This window comes from Borostomias antarcticus (genome assembly GCF_949987555.1).
Source record: "Borostomias antarcticus genome assembly, chromosome: 6".
Lineage (NCBI taxonomy): Eukaryota > Metazoa > Chordata > Actinopteri > Stomiiformes > Stomiidae > Borostomias > Borostomias antarcticus.
The window spans coordinates 14,939,771-14,950,949 of NC_140239.1; the positions used below are offsets into that span (position 1 = coordinate 14,939,771).

An 11,179-nucleotide genomic window follows, 5' to 3' on the forward strand; every position below is an offset into this window, starting at 1 on the left:
AAAACAGCTATGGTCATCTTTACGAAACAAAAAAACAAAACCAGTTCTGGTCATTTAAGCAGCTATGGTCATCCTATGGCCAGGTCCCTCTTGAACATGAGATCTCAGGGGGATTTATCCTAATAAAGAATTTCAACACATCTCCCACAAAGCTCTACTGTAGCAAGACTCTGCTGAGTAGAACACTGACTTCATACATTAAATGCAATTATTGTAAGTCACTTTGGATAAAAGCGTCAGCTAAATTACAGTACTTAAATGTGATGCAAGACAGGCCAGAGGCAGATCAGCAGGCAGCTGGTTATGAATCCCTGCCTCAGGAAAGATACATGACCTTAAATCAGCTCATCAAAACGAGACCTGGTACATCTTCCATGAGAGGAACCGTTGCACCCCAAACAAGGAAGCAATAATTTACAGCTGTATTGCGTTTACAGAAGGAATGCATTTTATTCTTGTATATAATATGAATTTCAAACCTATGATATTGTGAGTAGGTCAATCAAGAGGCCACCTTGTAAATTAAACCTGGTGCAATTCTGTACCTGAAGAATTCAATCTGAACTGGACTGCCATCTGGTGGTCAGTAATGGAAATTCAAGCCCCCATAGTTGCAGAAGGGCCTAAGAGATCTTACATCTCACAGAACTGAGGACCACTTCTCATTCAATCTATCAAGTCCCACTCAAACAAAACAAAACAGCAACACGTTGACTCAACCACATTTATTGGGGCATTGAATTCATGAATACAAAAACAAACTGGTGTGGTTTAACAACATGAGACCACATATTATTTACAGACACATATCTACAGGTAGGAATGAGCGCTGGGTTCTCAGAGGGTACAGAAGGAGGGGTGTAGAGATGGAGTGAGTGTGGAGCTTCCCTGATAGAGGTGAGACCACCCAGGTCTCAACACTGCTGTTCTATAGTGACACGTTGGAACACGCCCGGTTACAGAAGAAAGAAAAACCTCAATTTCTATAACTATGTAGTAAAAATCTCAACTCTAATTGAAATCACTCAAAACATTGATATTTCTTGACTTTGATATATAAGAGATTATACTGCTTTAAATCAGTCCTTTTTTGGTACAAATATCGCTAGTCAGAAGAAAATCAGCCCTCCAGACACTGACACACTATGAAGAGCTATAGTGGGGCATGAGTGCATGTGACAGTGTGTGGATTTCTAGTTTTCTAACGACATCCTATCACCACACATTTGTAGCCAGCGCGTCGAAACAAGAAAAAACCCCAGATATGATTTTACTAGAAGAAGTAAAGTCAGTCGGCCATCTTAGAAATCACTTCCCCCCTCCCTCTCCCCAGCTTCTGTTCCCCTATTGGTGGGTTGTAGGCGTGCCTAGGAGGCCTCCTCATCGATCTTGGGGGCCAGGTAGTACTTGACGTGGCCCATGTCTCCAATCTTGTACTCCACCACTAGAGAGAAGAAAACACGGCTCAGACCAGCAGGGAGGGGAACATATACATACAGGGAGGGGAACATGCTTACATACGAGGGGAACATACATACATACAGGGAGGGGAAAATACATATATACATACAAGGGGAACATATACATACAGGGAGGGGAACATACATATATACATACAAGGGGAACATATACATACAGGGAGGGGAACATGCATACATACAGGGTGGGGAACATGCATCCAGGGAGGGGAACATGCATCCAGGGAGGGGAACATGCATCCAGGGAGGGGAACATGCATACATACAGGGAGGAGAACATGCATACATACAGGGAGGGGAACATGCATACATACAGGGAGGGGAACATGCATACATACAGGGAGGGGAACATGCATACATACAGGGAGGGGAACATGCATACATACAGGGAGGGGAACATGCATACATACAGGGAGGGGAACATGCATACATACAGGGAGGGGAACATGCATACATACAGGGAGGGGAACATGCATACATACAGGGGGGGGAACATGCATACATACAGGGGGGGGAACATGCATACATACAGGGGGGGGAACATGCATACATACAGGGGGGGGAACATGCATCCAGGGAGGGGAACATGCACCCAGGGAGGGGAACATGCTAACATATATACAAGGGGAACATATACATACAGGGAGGGGAACATGCATACATACAAGGAGGGGAAGGAACATAACGTATACAGGACCAGACAGGTTTAAACAGGACCAGCCTAGGGAGCAGGAACCCGGGGGGGCGGGGGGGGACCTACCCAGGGGGATGTCTGCAGACATGCTGAGGGTGACCGTCTTGGAGAGGGGCGTGGCCTTGGTGAAGAAGTTCAGGTAGTTGAGGGCGAAGATCAGCTGCACCGGCTCGTTCATCTCAATGGTGACCTGAGAGAGAGAGAGAGAGAGAGAGAGAGAGAGAGAGAGAGAGAGAGAGAGAGAGAGGAGACACATTCATAAAAATAATAACTTTATTTATAGAGCACCTTTCATACATAAAATGCAGCCCGAAGGTTCAGCAAAAGAGACCTGTGTGTGTGTGTGTGTGTGTGTGTATCCAAGTGAGCGTGTGTAGGTCTGTATGCAAATGTATCTATGTGCATACAGGGTTAGTAAGAGGGAGAGAAAGAGAGTGGACCCACCGCCTCGTCCTCCTTGTCCACGTCGGAGGTCTGGGACAGCTTGACGTTGCCGGTGCCCAGCTCGCCCGTGGCCGAGAACTGGACACCATCCTTGACGCAGGAGATCATGACGGCGTCGCCGATCTGAGACAGGTCTCGGCAGATGCGGGCGAACTCCCCCGACGGCATCTTGACCACGCAGCTGTACTCCTGCTCCTAGACAAGAGAGAGAGAGAGGGTTCAGAACAGCGTTCGGGTGCCTGGGATCACCCCTCCCATCCCCTCTATGACGAGCTGTGACAGATGGGAGCACCTTCAGCCACAGGCTCCTCCCACCCAGCTGCAACACAGAGCGGTTCAGACGTTCCTTTGGGCCAGCGGCCATCAGACTGTATAACAGGGCCTGAGCGTTCTGAATGTTGTGGAGGTGTGCATATGTGTATGTATATACAGTAGGACCCCACTCATCTGAACTTCAGAGATCCGAACCTCCCGGTCTACCGGACAGGCTTAAAAATGTTTTGTTTTTTTGCTATCTGGTTACTGGTGGGATTTTCATTACAGTACTGTACCCTACTGTGAATAAAAACAGAACTGTATGTAGACCTACATGTTGCCTGTAGGCTGTAGCCTACTGTCACGTTTCATTTATTTGTTACTCGAATGTCGAGGCAAAACGCAAACGAGTCTGCTGCGCGAGAGCTGCATTCCTTGGTAGCCAGAAAGCGCGTCAGCAACCTGAAGCAGCGGAGCATCGAGTCATTTTTCATTCCCAGTTAATGGACTTCAGGAACACAGACGTGTTGTGGGCATGTAGATTAGCCTACTAGACCTACTGTATTTGTTAAATAATAGCCTACAGCCTAGGCCATGTTAGCCTACATCGGTTGTTTTAGAGACTTTCTTTTAGGCTACAATAGCCTAAGACACGACAACTTGTCTGTCATTTCATTTATTTATTTATTGATTATCATTTGCTCTAATTGTTCTAATGTTGGGTTGTTTTTAGGCTATACCATGTAGTTCTGCGAATACAGTAGCCTATCGATGCAGCGTACGCCTCATTTGAGAATAAAGTACTGTATTTGATCAAAGCTGGCACTCAAGTGGAAATTCGGTTATTTTATTATAGGCTACTGTAGGTCTATTATAGGCTAGGCTATACGAGTTTAGTTGGCTATTTGATTGCAATTTTGATGCATTTTCACAAGTAATTAAGGGTATTTATTGGTCTATTATGAGTCTATATGAAACAAGTATACCACTTATTGAATTTGGTGCATTTTAACATAAGTTTCAGTCATCCGGAAATTTCAGAGATACGAACGACCTTCGGTCCCGTTGGGTTCGGATAAGTGGGGTCCTACTGTACATACATACACACACACACACACACATCTATACACATGCTGTATGTATGTATGTATATATGTATGTATGTGTATTACTATACACATCTATACAGTCTGGATGTATGCGTGTGTATTCCTTGTTCTCTTATGTTTATTCGCCACTATGTATATTCTGCATTTCCAGCTTTTGCTGCAATTTCCCACTGCTAAAACGCAAAATTTCCTCCTACGGGGATTATTAAAGTCATATCTACATATGACAGGCGTCCAGTCCAACATGGGAGGCCAGTCTTCTGACATCACAGTATTTGTGACTAGATAACAGGTATTCCTGACTAGTTAGCAGGTATTCCTGAATAACTAGTGGGTATTCCTGACTAGTTAGCGGGTATTCCTGACTAGTTAGTGGGTATTTCTGACTAGTTAGCGGGTATTCCTGACTAGTTAGCGGGTATTCCTGACTAGTTAGCGGGTATTCCTGACTAGTTAGCGGGTATTCCTGACTAGTTAGTGGGTATTCCTGACTAGTTAGCGGGTATTTCTGACTAGTTAGCAGGTATTCCTGACTAGTTAGCGGGTATTCCTGACTAGTTAGCGGGTATTCCTGACTAGTTAGCGGGTATTCCTGACTAGTTAGCGGGTATTCCTGACTAGTTAGCGGGTATTCCTGACTAGTTAGTGGGTATTTGTGACTAGTTAGTGGGTATTCCTGACTAGTTAGCAGGTATTCCTGACTAGTTAGCAGGTATTCCTGACTAGCTAGCGGGTATTCCTGACTAGTTAGCGGGTATTCCTGACTAGTTAGCGGGTATGCTGGGTGGTCTGAGGACTTACTGGGATGCCCAGCTGCTCCACATCCAGGTCCATCAGCTTCAGCTCGTAGTCGGACACCTTCTCCTGGTCTGGGGAGGAGAGAAGGATGACAATTTAAGCTACTGTATCGTCACCACAAGAACATGTTATTTATTACTGGACACAGAGTTTAAATGAGGGTGATGGCGGTGTTGGTGGCGGTGTTGCTGACTCACTGAGCGTCTCGAAGACGAGGGCGAGCGTATCGGCGTTGTCCTCCGCTCTGAGGGTGATGATGTCCTCGTTACCCGCGCACTTCAGGATCTTGGACATGCTGGAGGAGACACACACACACACACAGGACAATACATCATTAAAACATAGCTAATATGCGGTCTGGAGAGTGAGATGACAGGGATTTTAATGTAAAGTCTCTGCAGGGATTTTAATGTTCTGGTCTTTCAATCTCTATCATTTGCTTGCTGTAACTTGTCAGAATCACAACATTTAGGTACCAAATAACAACACAACGATGTATTGTCTGAAACAAATCAACAATCTAAGCTCAATAACCGTGTGACACAATAAGCCTGTGACACAGCCAGCTACTGTCAAGGGAAAGCAACAAAGACACGTCAATTGTCTATTCAACAACCCAGAGTGCAGGCTTTGTCACTGACGGAAGCGGGGCTCAGTTCCCGCCAACCATCTGCCGGGCGGGCAAGGGAATTTGGCGCTCAAATGACGTCACGCGATGATTTCAAAGGGAGGTTTAGCGCCATGATGCCTTAAGTTATATGTCCTACAACCGCAGTAGTCACAGGCATTCTAAACAATAAAATGCTCTCAAAACAATACCCAAATACCCAATGTACCCAAATACCCAATGTACGCAGGCATGTTTACCCCGCACCGAAAACCTGTCAAATGTTAGGTTGTAGCGGTACTGACATGCGCATTAGGCCCGAGTTTACTGGCCTAGAAGGGAGATGAGTAGTAGTGAGTACTACTGGTGAGTAGTAGTATACTGACTTCCTACGTTAAATGCAACTATTGTAAGTCACTTTTAATCAATTGTCTGTTAAATTACTAATGCAATGAGTGTTCTGGGGCACAGACAACCCATGCTTATCTCGCTAGCTGACTAAACTAAGCTAGCCACCTAACATTAGACAGCCGGTTAGCTGGAACCAGAACTTTGCGAGCCATTTAGCATGTCAACATATGGCGTGTTAACTAACTAGCAACCGTTAACGTTTCTGCAAAAACAATTCGACCGAGGATTACCAGAGTCGACCTAGAGTCACACACAGTTGGCTAGCTGCATAGTTGGCTAGCTGTTAGCTACCTGACGAGGTTGACCCCCATGGCGAGGTTTCTGTCGCAGCGGTAGGAGTCGAAGCCGTCGCTGCGGAGGGTGAGCTGCACCAGGGAGACGTGCGAGGAGTCCATGCTCTGGAGGGAGATGCTGGACGAGCTGACATCCCAGCACGCCTCGGTGATCAGGTCCTTCAGCGCCTCCAGTACCTTCTTCAGGATGGAGCCCTCGACTAGACGAGCCTCAAACATGATGATACGAGTTGTGTGTGTCGGTTCTGACAAGCTTAAATAACTGCTTGGACAGGCTTCGTTCGCTTTTAGTTTGTTAGCGGCTGGCCGTCGTACAAGTTGCTGTCTCTGCTCCTGCAAAGTGCGACACGACTGGAGTCCAACCCGCGGAGAATGAAATGAACAAGTTCTCTGCGTCTGTCGTCATATCCGCTTCGCCGCGGACTCCTCCCAGGAGAAGAAACTGGACTCCGCTGGCCGCCATTCTGGCTCTATTTTTCCAGGTTCTCCTATGCTTACAAAGCCCCCGTCGAGAGCCGCAATGGTCGACATTGCCAAAAACGTGAAACGTAAACCGCGAAAGTGAGGGGGAAAGTAAACTAGAAGGCGCCAAATTTTCCTCAAGCCATGTTTTCTGCTGATTTTTTTCTTGCTCTAGTGGTACAAATGCAAAGACTACCGAAGCATTAACAACACAGGCCACAGTGGCTGTAGGCTATCCCAAACGGTAGCGAGGCAGTACCCTTTGGAGGCAGTGTTTTTGTCTGAAGTTGCCTGGAAAGGAGTCTGGATTAAGACCAAGCCCCCAGGATTCGAAATCTAAAGGCCTATTGAACCGCGCCATCTTGGCTAGATTTGTAGTCATTTTGCTATTTCCGGTGACTTTTGTACTTGCGCAGTTGTGCTTTTCTGTCCGACGCGCGTCCACGCACGTTCCCGGCTCTCCCCGCTTTGATTTAGCAATGAAACCCGGCTTGCATATTAACCTGTTTTTGTAAAATATATCCATTGGAGAAATTATTTTTTCATCCAGGCATCTTAGTTTTAACAGGTTAAATATAACCGAACATGTTTTGTTTGCTAGTAGATGGTATTCATTCCGTTCGCGATAACGTTATTGCAGCCAGGCTAAATTCCTCCAGGGAGCCAGTGACCGGCGAGTTGAAGAGCTTCACTCCCCGCCAGCAGGAGCTTTGGCCGCTGCTACCGCATCTCGGATAACCCGCTGAGTTCGTGGCTGCTATTTCACATTCGCCCTTGATCAATCCCAATACCGATCCATGGTAATAATGAATCAATCGTTCAGATCAGATCGGCAGTGCTGCATGCATGTTACAACATCATTGTTAGCTTTATTAACATAACCATAGACTACATTTATCTCTCTAACGTTAGGCTATCCATCTTACACCAGTCGGCCATTCGATAGCTAGAAGCGGTGCCAACGTTGACCGTGGACGCGCGTAGGACAGAAAAGCTCAACTGCGCAAGTACAAAAGTCACCGGAAATGGTCAAATGACTACAAATTTGCCAAGATGGCGCGGTTCAATAGGGCTTCATTGTTGATAGCGGTCAGTGAATGGAGTGGCTGTATCCAGTTCTATTAATACATCCATGATTAAGACGGACTTCCAAGGAAGCAATGCGTAATGACGTCATGATGTCAACAATGATTATAAAATGATGGCACTAGCCAGTAAATTGAATAATGTCTTAAATGATATTATTGATGAATCATAGAATGGCTTTATGTCGGGGAGATAATAGATAATATAAGACTCGTCCTGGATATCATAGACTAGCCTACTCAGATTTACTATTAGATGATAGTTTTATTCTTTTTCTAGACTTTTGCAAAGCATTTGATTCCATTGAGCATAAATTCATGTTCAAAGCTCTGGAGTTATTTGGATTTGGAGAACATTTTATAAAATCCACACGCACCCTATATGCTTCAGGAAATACTTCTGTCAAGTTGCCTCATGGAACTACTAGACATTTCAGATGGACAGGGCTATTCGGCAGGGTTGTCCCGCCTCCCTTTATTCATTTATACTTCCCATGCAAATTTTAGCCGATTACATAAAAAAAATATTGAGGAAAAATGAAATTCTTTCCCATCATTTAATGAGAGAAATTGAAGTCAAATAATGTACAGTAGGCTATAGCTAAGCCAGAAAAGTCGGCATGTTGGAAAAGTGATTGTCAGACACAATAAAATATATTAACCGGTGAGGAAATTAAGCCGAAAATAAGTTATGTCAAACTAAAATTAATTAAGACACAAAGTTTGCCGTCAATCTCTCCTGACACACCCTCCAAGCTGGCTCAGGTCCATAGTGTCCAGCCAGTCAGGGGATAGGCCTACATTGAACAGTATGGGAAGTGGACCAAGGCAGGCCCGGCCCCAGGATGAATCTTTTTCTATAGTAGCATAGCTAAAACAGTAGATTATCATCATGCTATGCCTACAAGTGCATTTTTTCATCATGTGGGTGGCAATACAGTGGATAAACAACAACACAAGACTAGCCTGCTGTCAAGTACAATAACCAGGAAATAAATGTATAACTGCCAATATTTGACAAAAACACCTCAAATTTCATATTATTCTAGTAATATATATATATATATATCAATCTATGACTATCCATATATGTTTTTCATGAGTAACTGATTAGCAATTTTCAAATTCAAGAAATCAATAAAACAGATATTAATATCAATAACTTTGCCAATATTCGACAAAAATCCTCAAACCACGTGTATATTATTCTAGTAATATATATCGATCTAGGACAAGCGTTGGTTTTCATGAGTAACTGAGTCGAGTGTTAAGGGTTTGTTCAGTTGTGTTGAGCATTGCTCCTGCCTCGTTTTCACCACTCCTGCGGAGGGGTTCGGGTTCGGGGTGAAAACGAGGCAGGAGCAATGCTCATATCCAAGCCTGGCCGTGCACATAAACACAACGGATTGTGATACATTTCACAGTACAGCATAGTGAGACCGGTAAGATTACACACTGAGCTTGCTAACCCCAACCTTAACCCTTTTCTTGAGTTTTTCAACACGCATTAACATGCCCTGGGCACTTCCATCGTAAAGAAATTTTAGTCAGACGAAATATTTGAGCGATCAATTAAATTATGGTCTCCATGTTTCCGATTGATATTAGACATATCAGAAATAGGGCTAAATGTCAAAATTGCACACAATTGCAGAAATAATTTATTCAAGGCTTTTCACAGGCCCCCCCACCCCCCACCCAGGGTTGATCCAATCATCTACATGTTCCATTGAGAAGAACAGGATGCGAGTTGACGAGATGAGTAGGCTATGTGATGTTATAGTGGTTTGCTGTAGTACTACAGTTGTCCTGTCTGAGATGCTTACTGGGAACTGCAGGCTGCAGGGCAGGCAGCTGCTCCATTACTTCTGGACAAGGCCTTTATATATGAAAAGTGAATATATACATATAATATAATATAAGTGCATATTACAATACATTGTGTTTTTTCTGACCCCAAGTTGCACCCAACCCATCAATAACAACATCAGGCAACACTTGATAATTGAAAGGGATATATCAATTCTTTTATTGGACTGTTTGATATCTGCTGGCACACAGTCACACACCCCAGTTTGATGCACGCACGCACGCACACACACACACACACACACACACACACACACACCATTTCACCCCTGAGTGTACAGTATATGAAACCAGGCCGGTCATGTCAGACACTGAGAGGTCTGTCACCTGGGAAACAGTAGGATGGATGTAGCAGGGTTCTAGAACCGGAGCTCACAGAACAAAAGAACATTCTAGGAATGTGTTCTGGAATGTTTTCAGGTAAAACTGTTGTGTCTCATGTCCTCTGAAATATTTAGCAACTCGCACCTTCTAACACTTGGACGGCTCTATCATTTAGGAGTTTATAAAGCCAGGGTTCACATACAACAGCCAAGACAAGACTTGACTTCATAAAGCCAGGGTTCACATACAGCAGCCAAGACAAGACGCTAGCTTTTAGAACGTCTGTCCTGTCTTTCAATAAGATTTGACAAGTTGAATCTGGGAAACAGCTGCTTTAGAATGCTCAACATTCTTAGGAGGCGGTTCTAAAACTCTAAGCCGCTGTATGTGAATCCTAAGTGGCTGTTCTACCAACTACGTTTCTATGGGTGGATGAGATTCTGGCAGGAGAGGGAGGTCGGGTTGCTAGGCACTGTGCAGGATGTACTTGGTTGCCATGGTGAGGATGGGGGCTCCCGTGGGAACCCCGGGGAACGGTCCACTGGAGCCGGCGATGTCGATGTGGGAGTAGGACAGAGGCCGCTCAGAGTCCACACCGCTCTGGGGTAAGACACACATTAACACCACAGGCCTTAACATCCAGTTAAATCAAGACAGACAAATCAAATACCTATTTTCAGCTTTAATGAAGAACTGAAGACTGAAAGCATATGCGTGTGTGTGTGTGTGAGTGTACCTTGCATGTGAGTGTACAGTACCTTGTGTGTACTGTGTGTGTGTGTGTGTGTGTGGGAGAGAGAGAGAGAGTGTACCTTGCATGTGCGTACAGGTATGTACTGTGTGTGTATTGTGTGTGTGTGTACCTTACGTACGTGTGTGTGTGTGTGTATGTGAGTGTACCTTGCATGTGTGTATGTACTGTGTGTGTGTGTGTGTGTGTGTGTACACCTTGCATGTGTGTATGTACTGTGTGCGTGTCAGTGGACCTTGCATGTGAGTGTACGGTGTGTGTGTGTGTGTACCTGGTCCAGTCCGGAGGCCATAATGAGGAAGGCAGCGGGTGTCTGGTGTCCGCGGGGCGTGGCCGAGGACGGGAGGTTGTTGCTCTGCAGGATCTCCTCGTACTCAGACTTCCCCTTGTGGAACTCATAGTCCTCCCTCCGAATACTGGACACCTCGAACACATCCCCCAACACCTCCCCCGCTACCCAACACAGAGAGAAGGACACTGAACACCTCGAACACATCCCCCAACACCTCCCCCGCTACCCAACACAGAGAGAAGGACACTGAACACCTCCAACACATCGCCCAACACCGTACATACATGATGTTTCACCAAAACATTCT

The 11,179-nt window shown here is 45.2% G+C and overlaps 2 protein-coding genes across 2 annotated transcripts in view; both read right to left on the bottom strand.

Moving 5' to 3' along the window:
* Positions 1-726: 726 nt before the first annotated feature.
* On the bottom strand, positions 727-6,440 carry pcna (proliferating cell nuclear antigen). Its single transcript, XM_084439375.1, has 6 exons — positions 6,088-6,440; positions 4,976-5,073; positions 4,782-4,849; positions 2,617-2,811; positions 2,239-2,362; positions 727-1,444 (listed from the first exon to the last, which is right to left on the bottom strand). Exons 1-6 carry the CDS (start codon positions 6,306-6,308, stop codon positions 1,368-1,370), a joined length of 783 nt encoding a protein of 260 aa, XP_084295501.1. The 5' UTR covers positions 6,309-6,440; the 3' UTR covers positions 727-1,367.
* A 3,215-nt stretch (positions 6,441-9,655) lies between these two features.
* Positions 9,656-11,179, bottom strand: part of LOC311310032 (putative aminopeptidase W07G4.4) — an 11,388-nt gene continuing 9,864 nt past the window's right edge. Inside the window, exons 15-16 of the mRNA XM_084439410.1 lie at positions 10,852-11,033; positions 9,656-10,429 (exon numbers count right to left, since the gene is read on the bottom strand). Of these exons, the coding sequence (XP_084295536.1) occupies positions 10,295-10,429; positions 10,852-11,033 (317 nt within the window). The 3' untranslated portion in view covers positions 9,656-10,294. The remainder of the gene's footprint in view (positions 10,430-10,851; positions 11,034-11,179) is intronic.

What these genes read in the sequence shown, in the direction of transcription:
- pcna (XM_084439375.1), bottom strand. Translation starts at nt 6,308, where the DNA reads ATGTTTGAGGCTCGTCTAGTCGAGGGCTCCATCCTGAAGAAGGTACTG. An exon ending in ATGGGGGTCAACCTCGTCAG is followed by an intron (nt 5,074 to 6,087) that starts GTAGCTAACAGC and finishes TGTCTCCTCCAG; the next exon opens with CATGTCCAAGATCCTGAAGT. An exon ending in GTCTGCAGACATCCCCCTGG is followed by an intron (nt 1,445 to 2,238) that starts GTAGGTCCCCCC and finishes TCTTCTCTCTAG; the next exon opens with TGGTGGAGTACAAGATTGGA.